Source organism: Sorex fumeus, unplaced genomic scaffold, assembly GCF_029834395.1.
Source record: "Sorex fumeus unplaced genomic scaffold, SorFum_2.1 ptg000265l, whole genome shotgun sequence".
NCBI lineage: Eukaryota > Metazoa > Chordata > Mammalia > Eulipotyphla > Soricidae > Sorex > Sorex fumeus.
In genome coordinates, this window is record NW_026606322.1 from 19,509,518 (window position 1) to 19,526,154 (window position 16,637).

Sequence of the window (16,637 nt, forward strand, 5' to 3'; positions counted from 1 at the left end):
AAACAGTTATTTAAAACAGTCAATCATGGGTTCAATATGGTTCATTGATACCCTACTGAACAGAAGAGATATTTGAACAAAATTAATCAGATAATTGCTGGTACCCAAGATATATAAAATTCTTAAACCTCAATGACAAAGTAACCAGTAATCCCTTCAAAAAATGTAAGAGGAGATGAATAGTCACTTTTCCAATGAGGAAATAATGACAGTCACTAGGCATATGAAAAAGTGTTTAAGGCCAGAAATAGTACATGGATTAAGGTGAATTCCTAGATCCTGGCTAGATCCATAGCATTACTTGGTCATCCTGGCTAGATCCGTAGCATTACTTGGTCACTGGAGGCCTCAGAGCACCACCTAGAGTATCTCTGTCGACTGCCTAGACCTCCAGGGTGGTCCAGCAACAGAGGGCCTGTAGCATCTTTAGACCATTCCATTGAACCACCAAGAATTGCCAGGAGAAACCTCCAGGCCTCCTGAGTACTCTAAATAAAATAAATAATGAAACGGTAAATAAATTTACTAATTTATTTATTTTATTTAGGTTCCTTTATTTACTGTTAGTAGGAATGTCATCTGGTTTAGTTTCTGTTGGAAAATGGTATAAAGAACTTCTTTTTAAAAATGGGATTTTTTTTTTTAAGGACTTAAAAATAGGACTTACTAGGTATGTCTCAGTGATTCTACATCTTGGAAACTATCCCAAAGTACAAAATCATTAATTTGAAAAAATATATGCAGCCTTCATTCACAGCAGCACTAGGTGTGGTAACCAGAATATGGAACAACACAAGTGTCCAGAAACAACCCAGTATCCAAAGACAAATGAATGAAGAACTTGTGGTATAGATAGTACAGTTGGATGAAATAATGCATTGCACTGCAACTTGAATGGAAGTGGAATGTATCTTGTTTAGTGAGATAAATCAGGAGAAGGACAAATCCCAGATAAGCTAACTTGCCTGTGTTATATAAAGAAACAAAATCAGAAGGTATGGAAAGATGAAAAACCCTGTGTCTTGAATCACAACACTGAGATTACCAAGTTGTGGAGGGGGCAGAGGGAGAGAAGGAAGAGAGAGACCAGAAGTGACACAAGATCAGTATGTGAATTTTGGTCTTTTCACTTTGGTGGTGAGGAAGACGCGGTAAATTCAACCTTAATGTTCTTTTAACCATTTTATCTCAAATACAATAGACAGAAGAATATTGGGGCAAATAGTTAAAACTCACTTGACAGATTTTGCTTGAGCGGGCCCAGTAACATCTCCATTGTGAGACTTGTTACTGGGCCCCCTGGAGCAAAGTTTGTCAACTGAGTTTTAACTATTTTCCCCCAATTTAAGTAAGCTAAAAATTTCATTGTAGCTTGAGTAATCTGCTCGTTATACTGAAAGTAAGAAACACTTACACATTGTTCAAACATTGTTATCTCAACTTGTAAGGGGAAATATATGGCAGTATTTCCAAAAATATGAATACACATGGTTCTGCATGTCTCTCTCAAAGTTTCCTTATTCAGGACAGTACAGGCTTAGAGTAATTTTTTTTTAGTTGAACACCAGTGCTTTTCTTTTATGTGCATTATTTTTTCTACCAGAAGTTATCTTAGTTTTATTTATTTATTTATTTATTTATTGCTTTGGGGGTCACATCTGGTGATGCACAGGAGTTACTCCTGGTTCATGCACTCAAGAATTACTCCTGGCGGTGCTAAGGGGACCATATGGGATGCTGGGAATCGAACCTAGATCGGCCACATGCAAGGCAAACGCCCTACCCGCTGTGCTATTGCTCCAGCCCCAAGTTTTAAAAAAGATAATTTTTGTATTGTGTCTTTTATATCTCCGCATGCAAAATTCCACTTGCATGGGAAGTTTTCACTTGACTCAAGCCAATAACATATAATAAAATTCAGATTTATTGGGGAAAGTCTGCATTGAAAGAATAAAGCATACAGTTCAATTGGCAGTAAAGAGATGGTGGTGGTAGGGCCGGGCTATGATCTAGTCAGGGAAGGGTTGGGAGACTGTCGTATAAATCTGTGATGGAATCCAGAACATCTCTTCGGACCTACAGTCCAGAAAAAATCTACAGAGCAGCCCCTAGGAGCTAGAGGTGGCTATAGAGTCCTCATGGCATTGAGCCTGAAGCATCTCAGATGGACAGAATTCAGTTTCTCTGTTTTTAACACTTCAGAGATATACTGTCAAAGTCACCTGTTAATGTATGGGGTTGGGGGACTTGATCTTATGATATACCCAGGCTTTACCTAATGTCTTTGTCTTCTGTGTTTGTTGGGTGTCCTTATTTTTTTTTTTAAAAAAAAGGTTACTTTCATTTTCAATAAGTCACTCCCTCCAGTTCTACCAGTGCTCAGTAAGGATCATTCTAATGTTAATGCAGTACTTTTGCAATAATTCGTGGCTTTATTTCCCCTAACTTCTCTGATAGAAGCAGACATTGACGGTTTGAGTTCTTCATTCTCCAAGAAAATAAATCCATTTATTTATGCAATTTTTTTGGTCAACTTCTAATACCAGGTCCTATACTATTTTTTCAATAAAACAAATTTTTAAAACCTGCTATAATGCAGTTCCCATTAACCTCAAGAAGTGAAAAAAATTAATCTTAAAGTTTTATAGAAGGGTATGGCATTCAATTTTTTGAAATGAATAGTTGTCCTTCATCCCCAATTATGAATGCAAAATCTTTTGTTACTTGCTGCTAACTAAAAGTTATCATGCTAACATGAAAAGAATTTTAAAGGCTGCACATCTGCCAGGACGCACACTGATAAATCTGTCAGAGTCTATAGGAATATTAAATCCTGACCATAAAACATCATGCGTTCAGGCAGTGTGCAGTTCTAGCAAGTTTTCTTCACTGGCTTTTCCCTTCCTTTTGATACCCTACTTTGTTTTAATTGAAATTCACTGGAGACATAAATTTTATGTAATTAGCAGAAACCCTAAGTTTTCAGCTTGGTAACAATGTCAGTTAGTTGTTACAGACTGAGAATGGTTACTTCTTAATTGCTATCATAATGGCCCATTAGTCATGCCTCCTAGAGGTGGAGGGGTTTTTTTTTATTGTTGCTGTTGTTTGGGTTTTTTTTTTTTGCTTCAGAAACATCTGCGTTATTTAATAAATGGAATAGGCAGTTGAGAATACTAAATAGGTGAATTATCACTCTCTGGAGGCATCCTTGAAGCAGTATCACTCTGGATGCAGCATTTCCATTCTGCCCATCAAATCAAATGCAGAGTTTTTCTTTCACTTCCTGCTATTACACAAATACTAAAAAAACCTCCCCCTTCCTTCCTCCTCCCCCAACTCCTTTATGTCTTTTTTGCTGTAGCCTGTTTTGTAGTGGAGATGCTGTGGAGTTAACCCTTAGCTTTCATATATAAAGATTTGTTTCATTCCGTTCTAACTAGCACTGTAGCACTGCCCTCCCCTTGTTCATCGATTTGCCCAAGGGGGCCCAGTAACCTCTCCATTGTGAGACATGTTGTTACTGTGTTTGGCATATCTAGTACTTCACTTCACGAGTAGGTTGCCAGGCTCTGCCTTGCAAGGGCGGGAGATAATCTCTCTAGTTTGTCAGGCTCTCGAGAGGGGCGAAGGAATCGAACCTGGGTTGGTGGGGCAAGGCAAATGCCCTACCGCTGTTTTTTATTTTTAAAAAATTTTTATTAGTGAGACCTACCGCTGTTTTTACTAGTTTTTTTTAAGTTTCGTATTTAAAAAATGGCATAGAATTGTTCTTCAAAGCAAAATTAGGTATGCATATGTCAGATACCCTACCTTGCTTTGAAGTACTGTAAGAACTTTAAGTTAATTAAGTGCAAAATTATTATTTTCCCTTACATATTTGGAAAATTAGAGGAGGTACATTGTAAGCTTTCAAAGGGGTAACAAAAATTTCAAGAGACGATAACCAATAAACTCTGATATCTAAATGACATGGTTTAGAGATATTTATTGATACCCAGTATTTAGAGAGCATATTGGGGATAAACTGTGTCAATGTCTAAGATAGATGACATACAGTTCCAAATGATCACATTTAAGGTACCAACAATAATCTATTATAAGTTATTCCTTTAAAAGCAACTAACTTTCGAGTCTTTAGCATCCATTAAATTTTATAAGCTAAGTACTTCAAGTAGAAAAATTATATATTTAGCTTCTAGATTATTAGAAATTAAGCTTTCTTGCTTTGACCATGGTGTATCTTTTAGAAACATGTTAGAGTTGAATTTTCCTTTTCTACTTGTAAGCAATTGAGGGGTTTAGTGGGCTTGTCCAAAATTGTTATAAGGATGTCATGAACTATAGTGATGACAGGAGGAATGACAAGGAAGAGACATAAATGAGAAAATAACATCTGGTAGGGCAAATGCTTGCCTTTGCATCCAGTGATGGCAATATCAGCTCACTGTCACTCTGCAGAATGATAGCAGATATTGGCACGTTGTGAATATTTTTGGCTCTCACAGCACTTTAATAGCTGTTCTAAATTTTGCCTACATCAAATCAGATGTTTTCAGAATGCAAATTCACAGGCTTTTTTGTGTTAAATTTTTAAGTTGAATTCTAGCAATAAATATTTAAAAAGAAACCTCTTATTCTTGAAAGAACTTACTCCAAGAAATACTTTAATTATAAGGATAAGTTTTATGTCATCCTATTATAATTTCAAAGTTTTCAATTACTGTGATGAGAGCATTCACTTATTATAGTTTTTAAACATGCAGTTTTAATCATTTTCCATTTTTCAGTGATCCATAGCAAGAAGCTATTTTCAAACTTTATGTTTTTATGAATTCTTAATTTTTTTAAACTAAGACACGATTATTTACAATGTTGTCCATAGTTAAGTTTTCAACATACTCTGTTCCTATCCCACCGCCAGTGTCCACTTCCTGCACTGGAGTCTCCACTCAATTTTAACCTAGGCTATGAATCGGAAATTGAAGAATTACAGTATCATAATTCTTCATCATCTTGTAGTGATACACAGTGATAAAAATATTGCATTCCTGAAACAGACATTCTGGATATAATTTCCTACTTTGTACTACTTATCTAATTTTCATCAAGTTCAGTTAATTTGTATATACATTAATGCGTATATTTTCCCAACTTTCCTATTGGTTAATTGTGAGTAATTTTATCTGCCATATCACATTAAATGAGTTAATATATTCCTTATGTTTTCAATAGTGCCTTGAAATTCACTTTTATTGTTCCTACTGTAGTAATTGAGGGAGCCACAATGCTGTCTGTCCCATATTCTTTGTATAGTGGTAATTCTGCAATCTTTAAATTTTATCATTTTTTATAATAGATTACCTCTAGAGATGCTCAGTGCCTCCTGTGTAGCTCATAGCCCACCAGTACTATACCTGGCAGTGCTAGAAAACTGTATGGTACCAGAAATAGAATTCCAGACTTTGAACATGCTGGTGCTCTGCCACTTCCAGCCCCTTTATCCATTCTCTTATTTATTTTGCTAACAAGTTATTGAATTTCTGAAAATATTTTATCTCTAAAATACATATTGGGACCCAGACTATTCTCAATCTAAAATAAATCTTCAGTTCCTTTTGTTGTTGTTGTTTTTTAATTCCCTATGTTCTGATCTATTAAGTCAGCCAAGGGTATTTAAATCAAATACTGATACAGTTCTATACACAATATAAAACATACCCAAATGAGACTTATTGAAGCATGTATTCCTAAGACAATTTTTATCCAATTGGAAGCCATGATCTGCCGAAGGAACCCCAGGGCATCTCAAGTAGGCCACAGGTGAAATTCTTGTAAATAGAAAGCTGTGACCCAAGACTTGGGGCACAGCCACAAAAATAGCGAGGGCATTAGAGAAGATGCAAAGTAAGAAGTGGGCAATGGTCTGGAAAAAAAAAAAGGTTTAGGAAACACTGTTCTAAGTTACTCGATGGATGAGTGGGAAGGCATGAAATCATAAAGCTAAAGGAATGCCCTCAAATAGTCATCTTGAGAGAAAAATTAGTTCAAGTATATGTAATGTTTGCATTTACAAAAATTAAAGAACATAGTTGAGATACTATTTCCCTGTACAGATTGGAAAGATGACTTATAGATGACAGTGATGATATGGAAAAGATAGTTTTTATTTCTTTGGGTTTTTACATAGGATTTTATTGAAGAATGAGAAAGTTAAAAATTATTTTTCTCTTTTTATTTCTGTCAATGTTCACTTGTCTAATAGTGATGATGAACCATGATTTCATTTACTATCATGAACTCAAAACACTAATTGTCGTGTAAATGAATTTGTTTATCGTGATTGTATTGCAGAGTCAACTTTCAGATGAGTATAGTTTTCACTGATAATTTTTGTATGCTTTGGAAGAATTTCTAATTTGAGGAGGTGAAATCTACTAAGTTAATTACTATATAGTCTCATATGTGTCCATCTAGTATTGTTAAACATTTATTTTAGATGCGAATATCTTGGACACTAGGGAATGACGTTTTTAATTAGTTTTCTTTTTTAACATATGATCCTTGATCTTGCTTTAGGTCTATGTTGACAAACTTTTTTTTTTGAATAATTGAGGCACAGTTCTGATGAGTTATATGTTTACTAAAGACATTCTTAATGCATATTCAATCATCCCACTAGCTATTGACATGATGCTAGAGTAGAATACCAAAGTAGCATTTAAGCATTTAAGAATTAAGCTTAATTTGCAAATGACAGTGGTCATTTTACAGAGAAAGAGTGAATACTAAAAAGTTAAATCACCTTAGAGTAAACACCATTATGAAGATACATTTGATGTGATCTGAGTCAAAATCAAAATGGATGTACAATGAAGCTTTGTTTTTTGATCTACTGTGTAATTTCAATTTTCAGCAAAGATAAAGTTCAACAAAGATATGTTTTATGGCATAAGCTCATAAAGCAGCTCATATAAGTTTATAACATTAAACTTTCAGGAGAGATGGAAAACTTATGTTTTGTTTAGATGAACCATTCTGTCTTTTAGCAACAGAGTGCCACCATTTCCATTCATCTTTACCTTTTTGCAAACTCAATCTTTCAGTTTTTTCAGAACTGCACCAAAAAATAAGAAGGCATCCTAAATCAAAATATCATGCATATTGAGCTTGCAGACTCTCAGCAAAACCCTTATAACTGAATAGAGTGGCTTCTACATTCCAGCACCATGCTAAAAATAGTAACTAATGTTTTAGATTGAGTAGACTAATTATCTTGAGGATTGTATTGTTTCTATTTTTACATACATGTGCTAAAAATTTTATAGATGAATTTATATGATGTATAAATTGTGAGTAAAATGTTTAAAGGAAAAATGGAGCAAGTGAAGCATCTTTGGATGAAATTAAATTGTATGTGAATTGAGAGTTAATGAATTTGAGTGAATGGTGCATTAGAATTATTGTACTTTGTACCCTTTTACTTTTGTTTGTGGCTGAACCCAGCAATGCTCAGGTCATGGTTCTGTCTCTGTGCTCAGGTATCATTCTTGGCAGCATCAGGGGACCATATGTCATTTTGGGGATCAAACCAGGATCAGGCACTTGTAATGAAAATGCCTTAAACCCTGTGTTACCTTTCCATCCCCTTGTAATAATTTTTAAGTGTATGACTGAGGTATTCGTTTAAGACCCAGAGTGCTGCTTTCTTTCCTGCACATATTAATGACACAGGAAACAGTAACTCCTTAACCTTGTTCTTAAATATTAGAACGCTGCATTTGAAAAGACCTTATGCAGATCTGTAGGAGATTCCACTCCAGGCATCCAACTCTTAACTAATGCTTAGGAGCTTGTACCTTGATAACAACATATTGAATATTCACTTCGATTTTATTTTCTTTCTATTTAAAAAAATAGGAGAAAGGATGACCTTTCCTTCATAATTTACTGTGGGTGAAAAAATATCTATGTGATGATGTTATTGTGAAGAGGTTATTAAAGAAATAGATCTCAGTTATATCATCTGTAAAGTGATGTGCAGTTTAACTAAGTTTCCTTGAAGCTCACCAGATGTTAGCATATTGAACAGTAGACCACAAAAAAAAAAGGTTTTGTATAACACGTCTGTATTTCTTCACATTATATTTACTTGCCTATTCTACCATTCCAAGTTTCTTTCCTAAATTGCACAACAGTAGATGAGTAAGGGAATGCTACATTGCCCTTTTATTAACCAATCCAAAATGTGTCATTTTTTGTCCGAGAATCTGTGTGGAGATCAGCTCTGTTGTTGATGGGAGGAAAACGCTCTGGGGCTCAGCCCTGGGGCCTCTCTGCAATTGCCCATGCAGGAAAGCTGAGCCATGGTTTCCCACCATTCCAAAGAGATGACACACTCTTAAGTTAAATTCCAAAGGATTTCTTTTAGAAGTTGGACTCTCTTGTGTTGCTTCAAAGATGCAATGCCTTTGAAAGGTTTTGATTCATCTCTAAAATGGTGCAGATACATCCCATTTCTGCTTAAAGATTTTTGCTTTTGCTTTTTTTTTTTTAATTTTCTTCTGGCATTTTGGGTCACACCCGGCAAAGCTCAGGGGTTACTCCTGCCCATGCTCAGGGGACCATATGGAATGCCAGGTTTTGAACCTGGGTCAGCTGCATAAAAGGCAAATGCCCTAACCACTGTGCTATCACTCCAGTCCTGTAATTTGGCTGTTTTTTTGTTGGTTTGTTGTTTGTTTTTAAGGAAAAATACTGTAGTGAATTTCAAGTATTGCCTATCTCTAAAAGCAACATTCTCTAAAAAGCAAGAAAGGTGATGTGCCCCCCCCTTTTATTTATATCAGAGTTGAATTCTTCTTAATGAAATAAATTTTGAGAAATGGAATTGAGAAATTTGAGAAAACTTTCAATTATCAATAGGTTTGAAAGCAAGAGGAAGGATAAAACTTACTGTCTCATATTTAGCATTATACTTTAATTCAGAGGGCTGGAGTGATAGCACAGCGGGTAGGGCGTTCGCCTTACAAGCGGCCAACATGGCCGACCCGAGTTCGATTCCTCCGCCCCTCTCGGAGAGCCCGGCAAGCTACCGAGAGTATTCGGTATGCCAGACACAGTAACAACAAAGTCTCCAATGGAGACGTTACTGGGCCCGCTCGAGCAAATCGACGATCAACGGGAGGGCCTTTACTTTACTTTACTTTATACTTTAATGAAAGGTGAGTTAGCATCATCAGCTCTCAGGACGGTAAATTCTGAATGTGTATGTTCTTGTTTTCCACCTGGTAATAAAATTACTTTAAAATAAGATTTTGCAAGCATTAAAATAACAACAAAAAACCCATTCTTCCTAATGTTGTATATAAAGGAATTTTTCCAGAATTGATTTTAAAATGACTGTTTCAATTAAGACTAGTTTATTAGCTTATATTTCATCTTTAATCAGAATTCTTTTTGGATTTTGGTTTTTGGTTTGGGGCCACAACTAACGATGATCTGATATCACTCCTGGCAGGGCTCAGGGACCAAATCTGGTGCTGGGGATTTAACCCAGTTCTTTCATATACAAAACAAGCACCTTACCTCTGTTAAAATCTTTCTGGCCCTCAAATGTCCTTTTCATAACATATAAATTATTAGTGGTTTCTTTTATAGAGAGATGTGATTCAATTATCAGTTTTCTAAGGAATTGTAAAGATATGATATCATTGAAAATGTTTGAGAACAATAAAGGAAATAAAATTAGGCTCATTTTCAGCATCAAACCAGTTTTTTAAATGATGCACTGCTTTCACAAAAATTACATATGGAATACCAAAGGGAAAAAAGCTTTGAACTACTAACATTGTTCAATTTATCTCAGAAATGGGTGAAATATGAGACTTATCTTGTGTTTTTTGATAGAATTTTTTTTCAATTTTTATTAGTGAAACACCATGATGTATGTTTGTAGACTTACAAATTTTTGTGCTTGGGTGATCGAGTACCCATCCCCCCACCAGTCCCCCTTCTCCACCGCCGATGATCCCAGTATTCCTCCTACCCCCCATACCCCCCATCCCATACAGACTCTGTGGCAGGGCATTCCCTTTTGTTATCTCTCTCCTTTTGGGGGTTGTGGTTTGCAAAAGAGTCATTGAGTGGTTATCATATTCGGTCTATAGTCTACTTTCAGCATGCATCTCCCAACTGGGAGGGTCCTCCCAACACTCTTTACTTGGTGCTCCCCTCTCTATCTGAGCTGCCTTTTCCACTATCATGTGAGGCTGACCTCCACACCATGTAGTGAACCTCCTGGTACTTATCTAGGCTATTCTTGGGTGTTAGTCTCTTGTTACTTTATGTTCTCCAGATGAATGCAATCTTTCTGTGTCTGTATCTCTCTTTCTGACTCATTTCACTTAGCATGATACTTTCCATGTAAATTTTATGACTTCATCTTTTCTAACAGCTGCATAGTACTCAATTGTGTAGATGTACCAAAGTTTCTTTAACCAGTCATCTGATCTCGGGCACTCAGTTTTTTTTTTTTCCAAATTTTGGCTATTATGAACAGTGCAGCAATGAACATAGAAGTGCAGATGTCATTTTGACTGTACTTTTTTGCCTCTCCAGGATATATTCCCAGGAGTGGCACTGCTGGGTCAAATGGGAACTCAATTTCTAATTTTTTGAGAATCATCCATACTGTTTTCCAAAAGGGCTAAACCAGTCGGCATTCCCACCAGCAGTGAAGAAGAGTCCCTTTCTCACCACATACACGCCAACACTGGTTGCTTTTGTTCTTTTGGGCCAGTCTCTGTGGTGTGAGATGATATCTCATTGTTCTTTTGATCTGCATATCTCTGATGATGAATGATGTAGAATATTTTCTCATGAGCCTTTTTACCATTAAGATTTCTTCTTTGAGAAAATTTCTGTTCATTTCATCATCCCATTTTTTGATGGGATTGGATGTTTTCTTCTTGTGGAGTTCAACCAGTACTTTGTATGTCCTTGATATCAACCCCTTGTCAGATATATATTGGGCGAATATCTTTTCCAATTCTGTAGACTGTCTTTGTGTCTTGGTCACTGTTTCTTTTAAGGTGCAAAAGCTTCTTCACATTTCTTGCTTCCTTATCAAAGACTAGATGATCATATGTTTGGGGGGAGATGTCAGTATATCCAGCCCTATTCCATTGGATTGCAGCTCTGCCTTTGTACCAGTACCATGATGTTTTAATTATTACTGCTTTGTAGTAGAGTTTGAAGTTTGGGAGATTGATTTCTCCCATTTTGTTTTCCCCAAGAATTGCTTTAGCTATTCGTGGGTGCTTATTGTTGCATATGAATTTCAGGAGTGTTACCTCCATTTCTTTGAAGAATGTCATGGGTATCGTTATAGGATTTGCATTTAATTTGTACAATGATTTGAGGAGTATTGCCATTTTGACAATGTTATTTCTCCTGATCTGTGAACAAGGGATAGCTTTCCATTTTCCTTGTGTCCTCTTTTATTTCCTGAAGTACTGTTTTGTAATTTTTTTTATATAGGTCTAAGTATAGTATCATCTGTGAATAGTGAGAGCTTGATTTCTTCCTTTCCTACCTGAATACCCTTAATGTATTTTTCTTGCCTAACCGCTATTGCAAGTACTTCCAATGCTATATTGAACAGCAGTGGAAAGTAGGCATCCTTGTCTTGTCCCTGATCTTAGATGGAGGGCTCTCATTTTTTCCCCATTGAGGATGATGCTTGCCGCAGGCTTGTGGTAGATGGCTTTAACTATATTGAGGACAGATCCATTCTATACTCATTTTGGTAAGGGTTTTCATCATAAATGGGTGCTGCATCTTGTCAAATCCTTTCTCTGCATCTATTTATATAATCATATGTTTTTATCTTTTCTTTTGTTGATATGGTGGATTATGTTAATTGACTTCCAAATGTTAAACCATCCTTGCATCCCCGGGATGAATCCCACTTGGTCATGGTATATGATCTTTTTGATGAGTTGTTGAATCCTGTTTGCTAGTATTTTCTTGAGAATCTTCACATCCGTGTTCATCAGGGATATCAGCCTGTAGTTTTCTTTTCTTGTGATGTCTTTGTCTCCTTTTGGTATTAGAGAGATATAGACTTCAAAGAAACTGTTTGGGAAAGTTTCTGTGTCTTCAATTTCCTGAAAAAGCTTGAGAAGGACTGGTAGTAGGTCCTCTTTAAATGTTTGGAAAAATTCACTAGTGAATCCTGGGCTTTTGTTTTTGGGAAGACTTTTGATTACAGTTTTAATTTCCTTGATGTTAATAGGTCTATTCAGGTACTCTAAATCTTCTTGATTCAGCCTTGGGAGATTATAGGAATCCAGGAATGTAGCCATTTCTTCTAGGTTCTCTTGTTTCGTGGCTACAGACTTTCAAAGTAGTCTTTGATGATCTTTTAAATTTCTTTGGTTTCTGTTGTGATATCCCCCTTCTCATTTCTGATTCGGTTTATTAGGATTTTCTTTGGGAGTCTTGCTAGTGGTTTATCTATCTTGTATATTTTCTCAAAGAACCAGCTCTTGGTTTCATTGATCTTTTGGATTTTTTTTTTTGGTTTCCATGTCATTCTTTTCTGCTCTAAGTTTTATGATCTCTTTCCTTCTGCCTGGTTTGGACTCCTTTTGTTGTTACTTTTCTAAGATCTTGAACTGTGAAGTCAACTTGTTTATGTGGGCCCTTTCGTCCTTCCTCAGAAATGCTTGCAGAGCTATAAATTTTCCTTTTAACATGGCTTTAGCTGCATCCCATAAGTTTTTGTAGCTCGTGTCTTCATTCTCATTTGTTTCCAGGTATCTTTTGATTTTGTCCTTGACTTCCTTCTTGATCACTCATTGTCCAACATTGAGTTGTTTAATTTCCAGGTGTTTAATTTGGTTCTCTGTGTCTGTGTGTGATTCACTTCTATCTTCAGTGCATCGTGGTTTGAAAAGATTGTTGATACTCTTTCTATCTTCCTGATTCTATTGAGGTATATTTTGTAGCCTAGCACATGGTCTACTTTGGAAAATGTTCCATGTGCTCTGGAGAAGAATGTGTATTCTTTCTTTTTGGGGTGTAAAGCCCTATGTAGGTCTATAATCCCTTCTCTCTTCTGTTTCTTCCTTCAAAGCCAATGTTTCCTTGCTGAGTTTTGTTCTTGTTGATCAATCCAGTGGTGATAAGGCGATGTTGAAGTCTCCATCTACTATTGTGTTGCTAGAAATGTCCTCCTTAAAATCTGTTATCAGTTGTTTTAAATATTTAGCTGTTCCCTTATTAGTTGCATATACATTTAAAAGTGTGATTTCTTCCTGTTGTTCGTCCCTTGATAAATAGAAAATGGCCTTCGCTGTCCCTTCTAATCTTTTTCAACCTGAAATTGATGTTGTCGGATACTAGTATGACCACTTCAGCTTTTTTGAGGGAGCTTTTTGCTTGCAGTATTGTTTTCCATTCTTTAACTTTGAGTCTGTGTTTGCTGTGACTGTTCAGATGAGTTTCTTGTAAGCAGCTGAATGTTGGGTACTGTCTCTGAATCCATTTTGCAACTCTGTGTCTCTTAATTGGTGAATTTAGACCATTGACATTGAGAGGGATTATTGTCATGGGGTTTTGTGTCATCTTTCTGTAAGGGTCTGTACTTGTAGGGTTTGTCTTGTCTTATAGTAGCCCTTTTAGCTCTTGTTTTAGGTTTGCTTTTGAGTCTATGAAGTTCCTGAGTTGCTGTTTGTCTAGAAAATAGTGTACCGTTCCTTTGATTTTGAGTGAGAATTTATGCGGGTAGAGTATTCTTGGTGAAGCATTCATTTCAGTGAGTTTTTTCACTATATCTCACCACTGCCTTCGGGCTTGGAGGGTTTCCTCTGATAGGTCTGCTGTGAATCTAAGGGGTGCTCCTTTGTATGTGATTTCCTTCTTTGACCTTGCTGCTTGCAGTATTGTTTCTCTATCTGTGGCATCCATCATACTAACTATGATATGTCTTGGAATGTTTTTGTTAGGGTCTCTTTTAGATGGTACCCTTTGGGCTCCTTGAATCTGAATGGCTACATTGTCCAGCTCTGGGAACTTTTCAGCAATGATTTGTTTAACCATGGCTTTTCCATTGTGATTCCATCCTGACCTTCTGGTACTCCAATGATTCTAATGTTGTTCTTCTTGCAATCATCTACTAGGACCCTGATTCACTCTAGAGCTATTTTGAGGTCTCTTGCCATTTTTTGTTGTTGCCTGTAGGCTTCGTGCTGCTGTTCTTTCAGCTCGCTGATTCTGTCTTCATCTGTGGCCATTCTACTATTAGGGCACAGACTGAATTTTTAATTTCACCTACAGAATCTTTTATTCGTGACATTTCTGTTCATAACTTTCCAATTTCTACTCTCATTTCTTTCCATATTTTCTTGATTTTTTTTTCATGTCCTCCTTTAGTTTACTGGATATCTGTCTCACTGTTTCATTAAGTTCATTGAACATCTTCACTACTTCATATCTGAATTCTTTCCCAGAGAGGTCCCTTAGGTGAGTAGCACCTACTGAGGCTTCTGGACTCTTTTCATCTCCTGGGGAGGTGGGGATTTGCATTGTTTCTTCATGTTGGTGTGGAGGTATGGAGACTGAGATGTTACATGAGATTGCTGGGTACGAGTAAATCACCTGCAACTGAGTGAGAGTCCACTGGCCTAAAATTAGGCCATGCCCACTTCTGAAGAGGCCACGTCCCCTACAGATACCTGGTTGGGAGGATACAACCTGGGGGAGGAAGAGACCAGGCATGGCATTGCCCATTGCGCAGTACGAACAGAAAGAGTCTCAGGGATGGTGAGTGTCCCAAGGTACTAGAAGATGCCTGCGGGGCATGTACGGGGAGAAATCCAAGTCCCGGGTTCAAGTAATGACTCACCTGGGGGAGGAAGGATAGCATCTGTTTAAAGAAATGTTTCCTTTGAAAATTTGACATTTAAAATATAGAATAGCATTTTTGTAATAATAAATTATGATAATGTATAATAAGTGATTTACAAACTATGTATTACAATGTTTCTTCTATTCCTAGTTCTGATTTAATATATATCTTCCCCCCACCATAAATCTTTTTCAGTATAATTTTTCTTTATTGTCAAACATTGGCCCATCTCAGTACAGTTTGTTTGTATAAGACCAATCATCACATTTGTGTGTTTGTTTGTTTATTCAGGAGTCAGATGGCCAGGGCTGCCCCTTCTGTCGCTGTGAAATAAAAGGAACTGAGCCCATAATCGTGGACCCGTTTGATCCAAGAGATGAAGGATCCAGATGCTGCAGCATAATTGACCCTTTTGGCATGCCAATGCTAGACTTGGATGATGATGATGACCGAGAGGAGTCCTTGATGATGAGTCGTTTGGCAAATGTTCGAAAGGTATAACAAAAAGATATGGTTTGAATCATTGTAGTTTGTGGACATGTGAAAAAAAAACTCTCATTGATGGGGTATAGTTAAATGTTTTAGGTCTGAGAAAGATTGTGGAATCAGCTGAAAGGGGGGATGTAAAATAAGAGGTAGAAATTTGATCAAATTATAGTTTGAGAAAAAACTTCTCTTTATTCAAAGCTGCAAGATAAAAATCATGAGAAAAAAATCATTTTTTTTTGCTAGAATCAATTACTATCCACGACTGGCAATAGCAGATCTTTGAAGAGAGATCTTGGCATATGGTGGCGAGGGACATCCCTCAAATATCTGGAGTTCATGCCAGTCATACAGAGTCCAGGTTTGATTCCTGCTGTTGTTTAGTCCCTCAGCCCTGGTGGTTCCCTGCCCTGCTAAGTGCAAGCAGAACTGGAAATACTGAATTGGTTGGCACCAGAGCAACATGAACACTCCTTGGAAGACCCTTCCCAAATAATGCTAAGATATGAAACTGTTTAAAGATGGTATTCGTTGAGATGAAGTCTAGAGTGCTAGATAGTTTTATTTGTTTTTCTGTTTGCCCTTGAGTCACACCCAGCAGATGTTGGGGTTTACTACTCCTGACTTTGTAGCCAATAATCAGACCTGGAGATACTTTGGAGACCATATCCAGTACCTGGGATTATACTTGGCTCTGCTGTGTGCAAGGCAAGATCCTTAAACCCTATACTATCTTCTGGCACCTGATAATTGTTTTTCTTATCAGGACAGACAGCATACTATATGGCAGAAATGACAGAAAATTTACTTTGGTAAATCAACCATAATCTGGATTTTGCTTATCAATATTGCTGACACAGATTTAACGTAGTTCTTTGAGAGTGGATGTTATTTCCTAGTTGGAATTTCTGAAGTCATTCTCACAAAATCAGTTGAAGAAAATTGAAGAAAATGATTCCTATTGAGTAATTGGCAAAAAGATATATAATGAATACAAAAATGGAGCACTTAGGGAAAATGCTATTCTCAGTACAGAAAGGTACAGGAACTTAAGATTGCACCTGGTTCATAAAAAATTCAGATTATTTCATTTTCAATATTAGCATTGACAATAAGTCATGTGACAGGTTCTGCCTATATGGTACCTACGTCCCCTTATTTTCTTTTACTCATGGACGATCTCAGTAATTGGACTAAGTATTCATCTCTGCTTAGTTTATTCAGTTATCCCACATTC

At 36.7% G+C, this 16,637-nt stretch overlaps 1 protein-coding gene across 1 annotated transcript in view; it reads left to right on the forward strand.

Moving 5' to 3' along the window:
• The window catches only part of CBLB (Cbl proto-oncogene B), a 224,038-nt gene that overhangs the window by 144,403 nt on the left and 62,998 nt on the right, over positions 1 to 16,637 (forward strand). The window contains exon 10 of the mRNA XM_056109396.1: positions 15,206 to 15,409. Within this exon, the coding sequence (XP_055965371.1) occupies positions 15,206 to 15,409 (204 nt within the window). The remainder of the gene's footprint in view (positions 1 to 15,205; positions 15,410 to 16,637) is intronic.